Below are 18,728 nucleotides of genomic sequence, written 5' to 3'. Positions count from 1 at the left end.
GACAAAACTCTACCATCTGGTGAGCAAGCTGTATCAGACAGGCGATATACCCTCAGACTTCAAGAAGAATATAATAATTGCAATCGCAAAGAAAGTAGGTGTTGACAGATGTAAAAATTACAGAACTATCAGTTTAATAAGACACGGCTGCAAAATACTAACAGGAATTCTTTACAGACAAATGGAAAAAGTGGTCGAACCCGACCTTGGGGAAGATCAATTTGGATTCCGTAGAAATGTTGGAACACGCGGCGCAATACGACGTATCGTAGAAGATAGATTAAGGAAAGGCAAATCTACGTTTCTGGCATTTGTAGACTTAGAGAAAGTTTGAAAATGTTGACTGGAATACCCCCTTTCAAATTCTGAAGGTGGCATGGGTAAAACAGAGGGAGTGAAAAGCTTTTTACAATTTGTACAGAGACAGTATGGCAGTTGTAAGAATCAAGGTGCATGAAAGGTAAACAGTGGTTGGGAAGGGAGTGAGACAGGGTTGTAGTCTCTCCCCGATGTTATTCAATATGTATGTTGACCAAGCAGTAAAGGAAATAAAAGAAAAATTCGTAGTATATATTAAAATCCACGGAGAAGAAATAAAAACTTTGAGGTTCGACGATGGCATTGTAATTCTGTCAGACACAGCAAAGGATCTGGAAGAGCAGCTGAACGGAATGGACAGTGTCTTGAAAGGAGGATATAAGATGAACATCAACAAAAGCAAAACGAGGATAATGGAATGTTGTCGAATTAAATCAGGCGATGCTGAGCAAATTAGATTAGGAAATCAGACACATGAAGTAGTAAAGGAGTGTTGCTGTTTGGGGAGCAAAATAAGTGATGATGGTAGAAGTAGAGAGGATATAAAATGTAGATTGGCAATGGCAATGGAAGCGTTTCTCAAGAAGAGAAATTTGTTAACATCGAGTATAAAGTGTCAGGAAGTCGTTTCTGAATGTATTTGTATGGAGTGTAGCCATGTATGGAAGTGAAACGTGGACGATAAATAGTTTGGACAAGAGGAGAATAGAAGCTTTCGAAATGTGGTGCTACAGAAGAATGCTGAAGAGTAGATGGGTAGACCTCATAAGTGATGAGGAGGTACTGAATAGAATTGGGCAGAAGAGGAATTTGTGGCACAACTTGAGTAGAAGAAGGGATCGTTTGGTAGGACATGTTCTGAGGCATCAAGGGATCACCAATTTAGTATTGGAGGGCAGTGTGGAGGGTAAAAATCGTAGAGGGAGACCAAGAGACGAGTACACTAAGCAGATTCAGAAGGATGTAGGTAGCAGTGGGTACTGGGAGATGAAGAAGCTTGCACAGGATAGAGTAGCAAGGAGAGCTGCATCAAACCAGTCTCAGGACTGAAGACCACAGCAACAAAAACATGTATCGATAACTTTTGGAAGAAAAGTCGATACATCGGTATTTCGGTATTTTATTGTAGGGATAAAGGCACATGACCTTGAGGCACAAGGCCAGAGTGAAAAGAGTGCAGTGTTGTAAGAAATCGCATTAGAGAGAAAGCAGCAGGAGGAATTGTAAACGGCGTTTTTTTTTCGAGAGTTGTTGTGTGCTTCTCTGAGAAAGGGACTCTCCCTTGACCTTGAGTGGGCGCCACTCACCCTTCTTGACCTCGACGCGCGTCTGCGGCCCCGACCCGGCGGCCGCCGTCTCCAGGCTGAGGTCGGCGTCTTTGAGCCCCACGACTCGCGGGGGCGGCGGCCGCGGCTTGGCCACCGCGTTCACCGGCACCACGTCGAACGGCGGGGGCGGCGTCAGCGGCAGGCCGGGGGCGGGCGTCGTCTGCTGCTGCTGCTGCTGCTGCTGTTGCTGCTCGGCACTGCACGGAAGTTACCGACACGTCTTTATCGATGTTTCAATCAATAATAACAAACACAATACTATGTTTAAGTAAAACTACACAGTACAGCCACTTTAACGTGGCCACCGCACATTTCTCACATGACACTCTGAAAGCTTCGGATTGAGGCTGACAGGTGGATGCAGTGCCACTGTGTCGCCTCTGGATAGTGGTAAATATAATCACGAGTAGTGCATTAGGAACTATATAGATTCCTCAGCGATATATAAGGATTCCATGAACTACTACACTGAAGCAACAAAGAAACTGCTGTAGGAATGCGTAATCAAATACAAGAATATGTAAACAGACAGCGGTCGGCAACACTTATATAAGGCAACAAGTGTCTGGTGCACTTGTTCTATCTAACCATCTATGGCCATCCTATCGCCCTGACCCACACCCTTAAGTACCTTGGCTTCACCCTCGACCGTCGCCTCTCCTGGACCCCCCATCTCTGGACAATCCGAGCCGAGGCACGTTCCCGACTCAATCTCCTCGAGCTCCTATCTGGCCGTACGTGCGGTCTGGACCCCTCCACCATACTCCACACCTATAAATCCCTCATCCGCCCTATCCTCTGTTACGCCCATCCACCCTGGATCTCCGCCTCCCCTAACTTTTGCAAATCCCTTCAGATTATTGAAGGCCATAAGCTCCGACTCGCCTATCGCATCTGTCTCCCCTCCCCCACACGGATCCTGTACGACCTCATTCCGTTCCCCCACCTCCTCCTTTTCCTTGAGAGGATACAGATCCAGTACACCTCCCACGGCCAGCCGCAGTGGTCTCGCGGTTCTAGGCGTGCAGTCCGGAACCGTGCGACTGCTACGGTCGCAGGTTCGAATCCTGCCTCGGGCAAGGATGTGTGTGATGTCCTTAGGTTAGTTAGGTTTAAGTAGTTCTAAGTTCTAGGGGACTAATGACCACAGCAGTTGAGTCCCATAGTGCGCAGAGCCATTTTGAACCTCCCGCAAACTCGAACCTCCTCACCCGCTTGTCTCGTCCATCCTCTCCCACCCCCGCCCGCTGCCGCGCCTGTATTCCCACGTCCCACCTGGTCTCCATCTCTCCACCCTCCTTACCCTCTCCCAAGGTGGCTTCCGCCGGCTCCCCCTCCCTGATTATGTCCTCCTCCCCTCCATCTACCCCTCCTATCAACTTTGATCCTCCCCTTCCACTTACTGTCTTTTCCTTTGGGCACCCTGCCTCCCTTCTCTCTCCTTTTCCCCCCATTCCCCTTCCTCCACCCCTCTTCCCCCGGGCTTCCCCTCCCCATTCCTCTCTTCCCCCTCTCTCCCCTGCCAGTGGCATCACTGCTCTCCCCTCTCTGACTCCCACCCCCACTCCACCTCTCTTGGCAGGTTCCCGGACTCGCATTCCTCTCTTCCCCCTCTCTCCCCTGCCCGTGGCATCTCTCCTCTCCCCTCTCCAACTCCCACCCCCCCTCCACCTCTCTTGGCAGGTTCCCGGACTCGCACAGGCTCTGTGAACATTCGCGCGCAGGAAATCATCGCCATCATTGTCTCCTGTGTGTGCCTTCGTTTTGTGTTTAGTGTTCTTTCGCTGTCACGCCACCACTGTTCATGTACGCCATCACAATAATCCGTGTTATGTACGCCTTGTCAACTAGTGTTAGTGCTTTTTCTCGTGCAGCGTGTATGGCTAAATGTTTATTGTTTTTCGTGTCTACAGATTTTGCCCGCCGTTTTTATTGTATTATCTGTGCCACCTATATGTAATACTTATTGTACCACTCGCGGCTGAAGAGCGGCGTACTAGGCTGCTGAGGGACCGCCTTTGTATAAGGTCATCAAAATAACAATAAAGAAAAGAAAAAAAATGGCCCACTTGTTAGGACGGTCGGTGTGGCCGAGCGGTTCTAGGAGCTTCAGTCTGGAACCGCGCCACAGCTACAGTCGCAGGTTCGAATCCTGCCCCGGCATGGATGTGTGTGATGTCCTTAGGTTAGTTAGGTTTAAGTAGTTCTAAGTCCTAGGAGACTGATGACCTCAGCTGTTAAGTCCCATAGTGCTCAGAGCCATTTGAACCATTTTGAGCACTTCTTAAATCGGTTACTGCTGTTTTGATCAATGAATCTAGGAATATAATATGACCCATCACGTATCACTCACAGAGGGATGATGAGGATAAGATCCATACGTGAATGGAAAGGAAACAAATCCTAATAAATGATGCAATGGGACATACCCTCTGCCATGTACTTCCAACTTTTTTGCGGAGTATGCAGTGTGCAATAACCACTAGCAGTCAGCAGGCGGTAGCAGTGGCAGTGGAGGGGATATTAGACATGTCAGGGGATGCGGAAAACAATGCAGTTGTTGTAATTCGGAAATGGAACTCTTTATCTGACCTCCAAAAGTACACTATCACTGCCTTTTGGGCTAAGAGTGGAAGCATTTCCCGAACCATGTGTGGCAGACTGGTGCTGAGTAAAACTGGTCCCGGAGTAACTGTTGTGTACCAAGGGCCACAGATGGCAGGGATTACCGATGGCTGTGGAAATGTGCGTGGACTAATAGAGTTGCAGCTGTTGGGCAACTAACCACTCAGACGAACCGAGGGGCTATGGGAGTGTCTCCTTCATGACATTTCAACGAACATTGCTGTGTATGGGCCTCTGCAGTGGGCACCTGGTTCATCCACCCATGCTAACTGCAGTTCATCGGTGACTAAGCCTGTCTCCTCCATGACAGTTCAATGAACATTGCTGAGTGTGGGCCTCTCCAGTAGGCACCTGATACATCCACCCATGCTAACTGCCATTCATCAGTGACTAAGGCTGTCTCCTCTATGACAGTCCAATGAATATTGCTTGCGTATGAGCCTCTGCAGGGGGCACCTGGTTCATCCACCCATGCTAACTGCCATTCATTGGTGACTAAGGCTGTCTCCTCTATGAAAGTTCAACGAACATTGCTTCATATGGGCCTCTGCAATGGGCAACTGGTTCAACCACCCAGGCTAACTGCCATTCATCATTGACTAAGGCTGTCTCCTCTATGACAGTTCAACGAACATTGCTGAGTATGGGCCTCTCCAGTGGGCACCTGGTGCATCCACCCATGCTAACTGCCATTCATGCTGACTGTCTCTTCTATGACATTCCAATGAATATTGCTGCATATGGGGCTCTGCAGTGGGCACCTGGTTCATCCACCCATGCTAACTGCCGTTCATCGCTGACTAAGGCAGCCTCCTTTATGACAGATCAATGAACATTGCTGCATATGGGCCTCTACAGTGGCCATCTGGTTCATCCATCCATGCATCCATGCTAAATGGTGTTCATCGGCGACTAAGGCTGTCTCCTCTATGACAGTTCAACGAACATTGCTGAGTATGGGCCTCTCCAGTGAGGACATGGTACATCCACCCATGCTAACTGCCATTCATCACTGACTAAGGCTGTCTCCTCTATGATAGTTCAACAAAAATTGCTTCATATGGGCCTCTGCAGTGGGCAACTGGTTTATCCACCCAGGTTAACTGCCTTTCATCTGTTACTAAAGCTGTCTCCTCTATGACAGTTCAGCGAACATTGCTTCATATGGGCCTGTGCAGTGGGCACCTGGTTCATCCACCCATGCTAACTGCCGTTCATCAGTGACTAAGGCTGTCTCCTCTATGACAGTTCAACGAACATTGCTTCATATGGGCCTCCGCAATGGGCAACTGGTTCAGCCACCCAGGCTAGCTGCCGTTCATCATTGACTAAGGCTGTCTTTTCTAAGACTGTTTAATGAACATTGCTGAGGACCAGCCTCTGCAGTGGGCACCTGGTTCATCCACCCATGCTAACTGCCGTTCATCGCTGACTAAGGCTGGCTCCTTTATGACAGTTCAATGAACATTGCTGCGTATGGGCCTCTTCAGTGGGCATCTAGTTCATCCATCCATGTATCCATGCTAAATGCTGTTCATCGGCGACAAAGGTTGTCTCCTCTATGACAGTTCTATGAACATTGTTTCATATTGGCCTCTGCAGTGGGCAACTGGTTCATCCACCCATGCTAACTGCCTTTCATTGGTGACTGTCTCTTCTATGACAGTCCGATGAATATTGATGTGTATGGACCTCTGCAGTGGGCACCTGGTTCATCCACCCATGCTAACTTACGTTCATTGGTGAGTAAGGCTGTCTCCTCTATGACAGTCCAATGAATATTGCTGTGTATGGGACTCTGCAATGGGCAACTGGTTCAACCACCCAGGCTAACTGTCTTTCTGAGGCAACCACAGCTGGAGTTTGCATGCCAATACCACACTGGACTTCCAATGATTGGAGACAAGTGGCCTTTGCAGAAGCATCACATTTCACATTCAATCGGACAGATGGCAAACTCCCTGTAACTATCATTGGAAGGGTCCAGGCTGATGGAGGGGGTATCATGTTCTGGAGAATGTATTCATGGCATTTGCTGGGTGACCTCATCAGCATTCTGGAAGCCACAATACACCATCTCAAGTATGCATCCACTATGGGGGACCATGTGCATCCAATTAGTTTTTCCTTGTATTTATGGCACCTACCAACACGACAATGCACACAGCTCAAAGAGCACCAGGATGTGTTTACGGTACCCCCCCGCCACCATTTACTCACATTTAAACCCAATTGAGAAGATGCGGGACCATGCAGTGGATCCTCAGCAGAGAAACCAAGTTCAACTGGCTGCAGCAATGGAGTCAGCATGGCTCTACATCCCTGTTGGTATCCTCCAGAACCTCATTCACTCACTTTCTGCATGTCTAGCAGTGGTCTGCATTGCAAAGGGTGGCTGTTCCAGAATTTTGCAGGTGGTGATGTTAGTGTGACTGGACAGTGTGGTTGTAGGGAGCGATATGCTTTGACCTCCTGCTTTGGTTGAAATTCACCAATCGCTTCAAAATGCATTTCTCAAAAAATTTTGAAGAAAAAACCCTAGCAATTGCTATGCAGTTTCAGTAATGTGTGTTAGCAAGGGGGGAGGGGGGCGTCACGAGGCACTTTCTGCCAAAGCTAAAAAAAAAATTTAAAAATAAAAATTTCATTAATTGTTGTTAGCGTAATAACAACACAGCTTGTAAAGCAGTGCTGATGTGTAAGTCGGGTCAAGAACCTGAAAATGTCTTTTATCACATTCTTAGTATACTAATTTGATGAGGGGGAAGAGCCATACTTTATGAACACCACAAAAGCAATTTTTTAAAATACAAATTTAGCTAATTGTTGTTTTATTTTTACTCACTCAATACCTTATTGAAAGTAGTGTCCTGAACCTAAAAATACTGAAGATTTCATTCATTGTGCAAGGTCACCTCTACCGCAAAGATTTAAATTTTGCATTGAGTATAACTGAAAATTAAAAAAAATATTGAATTTGATAGTAAAAGCAATAAACATTTTTTGGCTGGATTACTAAATTTTCAAGCAGTGGGCCTAAGTACCCCCCCTCTCGCCCGCCCGGCTTGCCGTGTTGTCTAACACGCTGCTTCCCGAGCAGAGAGGTCTGCTGGTCCGCAGCACGAATCCGCCTGGTGGATTACTGTCTAGGTACGGTGTGCCAGCCAGCCTGTGTATGGTTTATAAGGCAGTTTTCCTTCTACCATGACGAATGGTGTCTGGTACCCCTTATTCCACCTCAGTTACACTATGTTGGCAATTGCTGCGCAAACACTGTCTCCACGTACTTGCACCCCATAATTACTTTACCACGCAATCATTTGGGCTTACTCTCGTCTGGTATGGGACGTTCCTGGAGTGGTCTACTGGGGGCCCAACTGTGTAACAACCCTGGGTTCGGTGTGGTGCGGCGGTGGGGTGGGTGGACTGCTGTGGCCTGTTGTAGGGTTGTGAACGACTGAGGGCTACTGTGGGACGAAGTCTCTCCATTGTTTCTAGATCCCTGGTTCAATACCCAATATACACACACCCCTCTTTCCTCCCACCCCTCGTTGGTATTGTGATATCGACCTTTGCAGGGTCAGAAGCTATCCTGCACAAAACATACTATGTCACTGCGAAAATGAGATGATTATAATTTCCACCACTTGTTAGTAAACTGAGGTAATTTTTAAAAGTGAAACCAAATTTGAAAACATAGAACAGACAAAGAGCAAGGACAGAGTAAATGCAAGGAAAACGTCGATAGAGAAGGGGATGTATAATTTCAAGCAATTTTGTGTAGTGGGCAAATGTGTCTGTTATGTTACATAAGAACTGGCTTTTATTACATACAGTATGACGTTATAGTTTACTGAATAGTTTCGATCTTAAGCAGTCGATTTGGTGTAGATCGACTGGTCGCAGTTGGTCTCGTATTTATGAAAAGTGCTGCAACTTGATTTGAATTATATCATACAGTGATATATACATCCATCATATAAGGTTAGGTTGGTGCTGCAGTGGAAGCTGGGGGAAGACTGGAAGATTACTGAGGCAGTCGGGCAATGCTGATAGAATGATACGGAAAGGTGGAGAGACCAGTCGAAAGGCAGGAGAGTGCCAAAAACGACAGTCAGATCCGTGTAGAGAGTGGGGCAGAGTAGCGGCGCTACCTGTGTTCTGGCAGCAGGATGCCCTTGAGCGGGGGCACGCCTCCCTCGCCGCGGGGGGCCACGCCTGCCACGGCGGCGGGCATCACCTCCACCTCCACCTCGACCCCGGCGGGCTCCGGCCGGCGCCTGGAGGGCTTCTTGCTGGACGCCGAGCTGGAGGGTGAGGATGAGGAGGACGTCGATGTGCTGGTCGACAGCGTCTTCTTCTTAGACATGATGCGCTTCTCGTCCACGCCCACCGGCTGCACAGGTTAGAATGGCATCACACGGTTACATTTCGAATTCACTGATGTTACAACACTGACGCTTGTACGGTTTCTATCCTATTTTCTTCTATTCACGGACAGTAATGGGAGCCTTATATTTTAACTCAATGTGTCATACAGGGTGTTCAAAAATGACCGGTATATTTGAAACGGCAATAAAAACTAAACGAGCAGCGATAGAAATACACCGTTTGTTGCAATATGCTTGGGACAACAGTACATTTTCAGGCGGACAAACTTTCGAAATTACAGTAGTTACAATTTTCAACAACAGATGGCGCTGCAAGTGGTGTGAAAGATATAGAAGACAATGCAGTCTGTAGGTGCGCCATTCTGTTTGTCGTCTTTCTGCTGTAAGCGTGTGCTCTTCACAGCGTGCAAGTGTGCTGTGGACAACATGGTTTATTCCTTAGAACAGAGGATTTTTCTGGTGTTGGAATTCCACCACCTAGAACAGTGTTGTTGCAACAAGACGAAGTTTTCAACGGAGGTTTAATGTAACCAAAGGACCGAAAAGCGATACAAAAAAGAATCTGTTTGAAAAATTTCAACGGGCTGGGAACGTGACGAATGAACGTGCTCGAAAGGTAGGGCGACCGCGTACGGCAACCACAGAGGGCAACGCGCAGCTAGTGCAGCAGGTGATCCATCAGCGGCCTCGGGTTTCCGTTCGCCGTGTTGCAGCTGCGGTCCAAATGACGCCAACGTCCACGTATCGTCTGATACGCCAGAGTTTACACCTCTATCCATACAAAATTCAAACGCAGCAACCCCTCAGCGCCGCTACCATTGCTGCACGAGATACATATGCTAACGATATAGTGCACAGGATTGATGACGGCGATATGCATGTGGGCAGCATTTGGTTTACTGACGAAGCTTATTTTTACCTGGACACCTTCGTCAATAAACAGAACTGGCGTGTATGGGGAACCGAAAAGCCCCATGTTGCAGTCCCATCGTCCCTGCATCCTCAAAAAGTACTGGTCTGGGCCGCCATTTCTTCCAAAGGAATCATTGGCCCATTTTTCAGATCCGAAACGATTACTGCATCACGCTATATGGACATTCTTCGTGAATTTGTGGCGGTACAAACTGCCTTAGACGACACTGCGAACACCTCGTGGTTTATGCAAGATGGCGCCCGGCCACATCGCATTGCCAACGTCTTTAATTTCCTGAATGAATATTTCGATGATCGTGTGATTGCTTTGGGCTATCCCAAACAAACAGGAGGCTGCGTGGATTGGCCTCCCTATTCGCCAGACATGAACCCCTGTGACTTCTTTCTGTGGGGACAGTTTAAAGACCAGGTGTACCGCCAGAATCCAGAAACAATTGAACAGCTGAGGCAGTACATCTCATCTACATGTGAAGCCATTCCGCCAGACACGTTCTCAAAGGTTTCGCGTAATTTCATTCAGAGACTACGCCATATTATTGCTACGCATGGTGGATATGTGGAAAATATCGTACTATAGAGTTTCCCAGACCGCAGCGCCATCTATTGTTGACAATTGTAACTACTGTAATTTCGAAATTTTGTCTGCCTGAGAATGTACTGTTGTCCCAAGCATATTGCAACAAACGGTGTATTTCTATCGCTGCTTGTTTAGTTTGTATTGCCGTTTCAAATATACCGGTCATTTTTGAAACACCCTGTATTTCACATTTGCCCACAAAACATTTTTCAAACAGTAGTTTTCGATAGTCACTACACGAATGTTCTGGATACAAGCAGTGCATTCTTTTGTTGCGAGTAGTACTGTCACTGCAGTAAGCATTCTAAGGTAAGCTAGAGAGAATGTTGGGTGTTGGCTGTGCTACCAATCACATAGAAATGGCTTGCAGAGCATACAGATAAAGATACAGATAAGGATGAATTATGATCTGTTAGAGGTTTACAGGTGTGAATTATGAGGTAATGTTGTTGTGGCTCTGCTTGTGTGCACATTATTGTGACACATTGGAATAATGGAAGGTTTTAGTCCAAGTTTTCTTTATTGGTTTGTGTTAGTCAGATTCATTGTTGAGGCATGAGTGACTAAAGTTTTCTACTCACATGGCTTGCACTCAGTAGTAATAGATTTCACAACTCCTTTATCAAAGAAATTAATACCTTGACAAAGCAATGTTTGTTATAAAAAATAATTTTGATGGAGATGATTGCAAGTCAGACAATGAGTTTCAATTTTTTGCAACATAGTTTTTTGAAGGTCAGTTTTGCTTCGATCATTTAGTAAGTTCAAATTCCAACATCGTCACGTCATAAGATAATCATATTTTCTGATTATGTGTGTCGCCACAATGCATGGACCGGAATGCGGATGTACAATGCAAAACCAAAGCAGGATCTGTTTAGAATAGCTGCATGTCCTTGCACTGCACTTTCCTTTCCTTTCCATTCAAGTTGCTTGCCGCATGTCTTATGTTCATCACTTTGAGAAGGACCAAGTTTTCACAGCCACAGGCAAGCCAAGAAAAATTGTTAGGGCAAGTTTTACATTACAGTCGGGTTACTGTCAGATCATTTGGTCACCTTTGCTTTTCAGAATTCGTTATCAGGTCAGTTTAAATGTAGGTCATTTCAGATTGCACTTGATTTGCAGACTATCTTATTCTCACACTGTTACATTTACGAGTGTATTATTCAGCATTTGGTTATTTATTTACACAATTTGTGCACGTATATTCACATGACATTTTCATAGAAACATCTGGGTGAATTATTCTTAAAAAATTTAAGTAGTAATTTATAGACATTTTCATTCTTGTTAACTCTGTGTGATTTAAGTCATTTGTTGCGATTTCACACACTGCAGCAATCCACTGTACTTTATCACGGGAATTTCAATGACCAGATTATTTAATATACACCCAATTTTTCTAATCACTTTGGTGACATTAAATGCAAAGCATTTGTATAGTTTCAGTTTCGGAGACTCATTTTATCACGTCACTCTGCAGCGGAGTGTGCGCTGATATGAAACTTCCTGGCAGATTAAAACTGTGTGCCAGACCAAGACTCGAACTCAGGACCTTTGCCTTTCGCGGGCAAGTGCTCTACTAACTGGTAGGAGACTAGGTACTGGCAGAAGTAAAGATGTGTGGACGGGGCGTGAGTTGTGATTGGGTAGCTCAGTTGGTAGAGCACTTGCGAAAGGCAAAGGTCCCGAGTTCGAGTCTCGGTCCGGCACACAGTTTTAATCTGTCAGGAAGCTTCAATGCGGAAATTGATGCGGGACACCAGGGAATATTCAGGCAGTGAGATGCGAGGAATAATCGGTCCTTCAGCACTGCCCAAGCCCATGCTGTCTGCATGCAGCAGCACTGCTCAGTTGCTGCTGTGGTTCTGGCTATTCATCGTGTCTTACTGTCTCCGTTAATGCATATTGATGAAAAAATTTTTGCACGAGTTGTTTTATGTATATGCTTTAACAGAGGCAGTAAGGCACAAGGGATAAACGGTACTGCAGCAGTGACAGTGCAGCCCTGGCCCGCACTGACTGCATGCAGCAGCGCTGCTCAGTTGCTGCTGGAGTTCCAGTTAATCCCCGCCTCTTAGTGTTTCTGTTAGTAACAGTCGTCTTATCGATATGCGTAAACAGAGGCAGTAAGAGGTGAGGATTCACTGGAACTCTAGCAGCAACCTAGCAGTGCTGCTGCATACAAGCCAACCGCTGTGGCCGAGCGGTTCTAGGTGCTACAGTCTGGAACCATGCGACTGCTACGGTCGCAGGTTCGAATCCTGCCTCGGGCGTGGGTGTGTGTGATGTCCTTAGGTTAGTTAGGTTTAAATAGTTCTAAGTTCTAGGGGACTGATGACCTCAGCAGTTAAGTCCCATAGTGCTCAGAGCCTTTTTTTTATGCATGCAGTCAACATGGGCCACATCTGTCCTATAGTGGCTGGAGTACAGGTTATTTTTAACGCCTTAGTGCCTCTGTTTACGCCTATCGATAAAACAACTTCTGCTCTAGACTAATAAGCGACTACTCTATCGAACAGGCACATAAAATTGCTGTTCAAAAACAATTTTGTTTGTAATGGGAACCAAACCAATGCTGTCCATCGACACTCAGCGTCGCATGAAGGATGTGATGAGCACTATTCATTTAAAATGACTCCACCAAAGATGGAGTTGCAAACATCTGTCAGAACACCAGAGACAAAGCACCTGATGAATCTTAGGCGGGGCATCCATTACATATATCACTTACATTAGGCATACAGCCTATGCAAGCAGAGTGACTACCTTGTAACAGTTATGACATTAATATGGGACCGTACAGTCACATGGTGATGTAAACTTTTAGCAGCTTGCAACCACAGTTACTGATATATCTGGCGAATTCCAAACGAGGAAAAGCAAAAACATTAGTTAAACTTAGATACATTATTCATAAATAGTAGCTGGTTACGTTGAAGATACAAATGTATAAACAGTTTCTTGTAATCAGCAGTAAGAGTGTGAAGTCGTAAAACAACGTATGTCACACAAGTATAAACAGTAATGCACCCCAACGTGTGGATATGCTGTCCCACATTAATGTGTGTAGTTTCTATAGCATTCAGTATTTGAAGACGCGATTTGCAGAACTGAGAAATTTCTGTGGTGGCTAGGGTATGTTCTCATGAAGTTCAATAAATGAGAATTGGAAGAGAGAATTTAGAAGCGACAGAGGAATTGCGTATTTCAGAAGTGGAGTCACAAGGGATGGCAGAAACTGGAAAGGAACTAAGAGGAGAATACAGCAGGCTAAAATGGCATTTAACCTGGAAAAAATGTCACTCGTCAGCATGAATATCAGTCCGGAAATTGTTGTGTCCAAATGGAAGTACTTTTGTCTGGCCATACGTGCAGGTTCTTTGTCTGCTGTGGGAGAAGGATCATCAAAGTAGAACATGTTAAATATTAGTTCACTTTATTACATAAATGAATAATTGATTTACTTAACTTTGGCACACTTCTTTGCCACAGGACTGCTTCATAATTTACAATTGTCGTTGACTTTGAAAGCATGACCTGATGCACACATTAACAAACTATCCTCTTGCAGTACAAAATGTAACCTTTACTAAAGTGCAGGTTCATCAGAAATTTTAACTGTAACTATGATGATTAGTGCTGTAGCTGATGTCTCAAACCGGTCAGCCAAAACCGGTGTGAGCTCTATGTTGACCTCAGTGTGAGGGCACTGCAGTTCTGTGAGAGAGGTACAGTCTTCAGGAGTGCCACTTGTATGCTGTTGCAGATTGCAGTGGGAACTGAATAATGTCTGTGGTATCTACTTTTATGGCAACGAGCTCTCTGGATAATGCCAAAGACTTAATCAAATAGGTCGTGTGAACAGTTGTTTGGATGATACAGGTATGAACCTGAACAAGACGAAGAATCCTGAACAAAATCCTAGCGTCTTGGCTGAAGTCTTAGCCAACTGTGAACAACCAGGAGAGACCTAAAGGAGATCTCAGCATACTGACTGAAGACTCAGCCAATTGGGGTCTGAAGAAGGTCCCTGCAAGTAAACTGTAGACTTGGAGAAATGGGGACGTCCAGAAGAGTCCCGAAGGAGATACCAACATGTCGGCTGATGTCTGATCCAATCAGGGACTACCAGTAGAAAGCTAAAGAAGATCATAGCAAGTAGGCTGGAGACTAAGCCAAATGGGATCTGAAGAAGGTCCCTGCTAGTAAACTGTAGTCTTGGTGAACTGGGGACGTCCAGACGAGTCCCAAAGAAGATCCCAACAAGTCGGCTGATGTCTGATCCAATTAGGGATGACCAGCACAGAGCTAAAGAAGATCACAGCAAGTAGGCTGGAGACTAAGCCAACTAGGATCTGAAGAAGGTCCCCGTAAGTAAACTGTAGACTTGGAGAACTGTGGATGTCCAGAAGAGTCCCAAAGAAGATCCCAACAAGTCGACTGATGTCTGATCCAATTAGGGATGACCAGTAGAGAGCTAAAGAAGATCGTAGCAAGTAGGCTGGAGACTAAGACAACTGGGATCTGAAGAAGGTCCCCGTAAGTAAACTGTAGACTTGGAGAACTGTGGATGTCCAGAAGAGTCCCAATAAAGATCCCAACAAGTCGACTGATGTCTGATCCAATTAGGGATAACCAGTAGAGAGCTACAGATCACAGCAAGTAGGCTGGAGACTAAGACAACTGGGATCTGAAGAAGGTCCCCGTAAGTAAACTGTAGACTTGGAGAACTGTGGATGTCCAGAAGAGTCCCCAAGAAGATCCCAACAAGTCGACTGATGTCTGATCCAATTAGGGATAACCAGTAGAGAGCTACAGATCACAGCAAGTAGGCTGGAGACTAAGACAACTGGGATCTGAAGAAGGTCCCCGTAAGTAAACTGTAGACTTGGAGAACTGTAGATGTCCAGAAGAGTCCCAATAAAGATCCCAACAAGTCAGCTGATGTCTGATCCAAATAGGGATACCAGTAGAGAGCTAAAGAAGATCATAGCAAGTAGGATGGAGACTAAGCCAACTGAGGACAACGACAAGGGTCCTGATCAATGTCTAAGCAGACTGATTTTACCTCTGATGACAACGGTTACAGAAGCAAGCAGGCACTTTTAATCTAAAGTGGACTGTATTGGCGAGGTCACTGGTACAGCAGGATTTGGGACAGTGGGACAGCGGCAGTTACCTGTTCCTCTATGACCCCGATGTCGGCCTGCGGACGCACGCTGACTCTCCTGGCCGGGGGCAGCGGCAGAGTGTCCTTCGGGTGGAGCAGCGCCCCCAGCAGGGCCTCGGCGGCTCGCAGCTGCTCGGGGTCGACGTCGACGTCTCGCTTGCTGGGCTGGGCGCGGGCCGAGCCTGCGCCAGCGCCGGGGCGGCTCTCCGCCCCCGCCACCTCCTGCTCCTCCAGCACCGCCTCCAGGTCGGAGGCGGCGCGCGACGCGTGCGGGCTCTGGTGGGAAGTCGCGAACTCTGCAACACATTTGACACACACTGTAAGAAAAGTGGGCATTGCTCACACTCGGTTTGGTGTAGAACTCGAACCAGCACTTTAGTGCAGAATGCGATCCACTGAGACAGGCCTGCGTGTCGTATTCGCAATTTTTGAGCTCTGTAGCACTCACTGACAAGCCAGAACCTGTCAGTAGCGTATTGATCCACATTTTGAACGCAAGATAGCAGCGATCCTGAGTGGCACGGACTCGACAAGTCTTTGCTAGATTTCCAGAGCAATGTAGCACAAGATTTTAGACTTATTTCTATGCCACCCATGTTTGCCAAAGTTATTGAAAAGACTGTGAGGTACTGGATGGGTTAAACAAGAAGTTTCGAACGCTAGGCATTATTTTTCGATTTAAATACGGCGTTAGACTGTGTTGATCACAAAATATGCCTCCAGAAGTTGGACCATTATGGAATGTGGGGAGTAGCTCACAATTGCTTTACCTCTTGCTTTGACTACATACAGCAAAAGGTCATTATTCACAGTGTTGAGAATAGCTGTCCTGTGGGATCTGAGTGGGATACAGTCAAGTGTGGGGTGCCCCAGGGATCAGTGTTAGGGCCTCTACTGGTCCTTATTAATGTAAATGATATGTCCTATAATATTACAGATAATTCTATAATATTTTTGTTCGCTGATGACACTACCTTGGTAGTAAAGGTGTTCTGTGTAACACTGGCTCTGTTTCAAACAGTGCAGTTCCTGACATAAGTTCATGGCTTGTAGAAAATAAACTAACACTAAATCACAGTAAGACACAGTTTTTACAGTTTCTACACCCATTTCAACAAAACCCAACGTTTTAAATTCACAGAATCGGCATATGATTAGTGAAACAGAATAGTTAAAGCTTCTAGGTGTTCAGATAGATAGTAAACTGTGCTTACAAATAAATGTGGCCAGCCTTCATTCACGGTGACAGGTGGGTAGCGTTTATTTACAGTGGTTGTGGGGATAGCGTTTGGTTACAGTAGATTGCTGGATCGCCTTTGTTTACAGAGAACATGTGCTGGGTGTTTGTTCACAGTGGACAGCTGGGTAACGTTCGTCTACAGTGGTCACAGGGTCAGCCTTTGTTTACAGTGGAGAGCTGGATTACCTTCATTAACAGAGAACATTTAGCATGCCTTTGTTTACAGCGGATGACAGGTAGCCTTTGCTTACAGTGGTCACAGGGACAGCTTTTGTTTAAAGTGGACAGCTCAGAGGCCTTTGCTTATAAATAAGTTGTTGTTGTTGTTGTGGTGGTAGTCTTCAGTCCTGAGACTGGTTTGATGCAGCTCTCCATGCTACTCTGTCCTGTGCAACCTTCTTCATCTCCCAGTACCTACTGCAATCTACATCCTTCTGAATCTGCTTACTGTATTCATCTCTTGGTCTCCCACTACGATTTTTAAGCTCCACGCTGCCCTCCAATGCTAAATTTGTGATCCCTTGATGCCTCAAAACATGTCGTACCAACCGATTCCTTCTTCTAGTCAAGTTGTGCCACAAACTTCTCTTCTCCCCAATCCTATTCAATACTTCCTCATTAGTTACGTGATCTATCCACCTTATCTTCAGCATTCTTCTGTAGCACTACATTTCGAAAGCTTCTATTCTCTTCTTCTCCAAACTATTTATCATCCATGTTTCACTTGCATACATGGCTACACTCCATACAAATACTTTCAGAAACGACTTCCTGACACTTAAATCTATACTCGATGTTAACAAATATCTCTTCTTCAGAAACGCTTTCCTTGCCATTGCCAGTCTACATTTTATATCCTCTCCACTTCGATCATCATCAGTTATTTTACTTCCTAAATATCAAAACTCCTTTACTACTTTCAGTGTCTCATTTCCTAATCTAATTCCCTCAGCATCACCCGATTTAATTTGACTACATTCCATTATCCTCGTTTTGCTTTTGTTGATGTTCATCTTATCCTCCTTTCAAAACACTGTCCATTCCGTTCAACTGCTCTTCCAAGTCCTTTGCTGTCTCTGACAGAATTACAATGTCATCGGCGAACCTCAAAGTTTTTACTTCTTCTCCATGAATTTTAATACCTACAACGAATTTTTCTTTTGTTTCCTTTACTGCTTGCTTAATATACAGATTGAATAACATCGGGGATACGCTATAACTCTGTCTCACTCCTTTCCCAACCACTGCTTCCCTTTCATGGCCCTCGACTCTTATGACTGTCATCTGGTTTCTGTACAAATTGTAGATAACTTTTCGCTCCCTGTATTTTACCCCTGCCACCTTCAGAACTTGAAAGAGAGTATTCTAGTCAACATTGTCAAAAGCTTTCTCTAAGTCTGCAAATTCTAGAAACGTAGGTTTGCCTTTTCTTAATCTTTCTTCTAAGATAAGTCGTAAGGTCAGTATTGCCTCACGTGTTCCAACATTTCGACGGAATCCAAACTGATCCTCCCCGAGGTCCGCATCTACCAGTTTTTCCATTCGTCTGTAAAGAATTCGCGTTAGTATTTTGCAGCTGTGACTTATTAAACTGACAGTTCGGTAATTTTCACATCTGTCAACACCTGCTTTCTTAGGGATTGGTATTATTATATTCTTCTTGAAGTCTGAGGGTATTTCGCCTGTCTCATACATCTTGCTCACCAGCTGGTAGAGTTTTGTCATGACTGGCTCTCCCAAGGCCATCAGTAGTTCTAGTGGAATGTTGTTTACTCCAGGGGCCTTGTTTCGACTCAGGTCTTTCAGTGCTCTGTCAAACTCTTCACGCAGTATATTATCTCCCATTTCGTCTTCATCTACATCCTCTTCCCTTTCCATAATATTGTTCTCAAGTACATCACCCTTGCATAAACCCTCTATGTACTCCTTCCACCTTTCTGCTTTCCCTTCTTTGCTTAGAACTGGGTTGCCATCTGAGCTCTTGATATTCATACAAATGGTTCTCTTCTCTCCAAAGGTCTCTTTAATTTTCCTGTAGGCTGTATCTATCTTACCCCTAGTGAGATAAGCTTCTACATCCTTACATTTGTCCTCTAGCCATCCCTGCTTAGCCATTTTGCACTTCCTGTCGATCTCAGTT

General features: G+C 45.6%; 1 protein-coding gene across 1 annotated transcript in view; it reads right to left on the bottom strand.

Annotated features, from left to right (window-relative positions):
* Positions 1 to 18,728, bottom strand: part of LOC126295440 (mucin-19-like) — a 293,300-nt gene that overhangs the window by 108,281 nt on the left and 166,291 nt on the right. The window contains exons 3-5 of the mRNA XM_049987938.1: positions 15,358 to 15,644; positions 8,426 to 8,667; positions 1,626 to 1,843 (exon numbers count right to left, since the gene is read on the bottom strand). Coding sequence (XP_049843895.1) covers positions 1,626 to 1,843; positions 8,426 to 8,667; positions 15,358 to 15,644 — 747 coding nt within the window. The remainder of the gene's footprint in view (positions 1 to 1,625; positions 1,844 to 8,425; positions 8,668 to 15,357; positions 15,645 to 18,728) is intronic.

This window comes from Schistocerca gregaria, chromosome 11 (assembly GCF_023897955.1).
Source record: "Schistocerca gregaria isolate iqSchGreg1 chromosome 11, iqSchGreg1.2, whole genome shotgun sequence".
NCBI lineage: Eukaryota > Metazoa > Arthropoda > Insecta > Orthoptera > Acrididae > Schistocerca > Schistocerca gregaria.
This window is presented reverse-complemented; position numbering and strand designations above follow the sequence as displayed.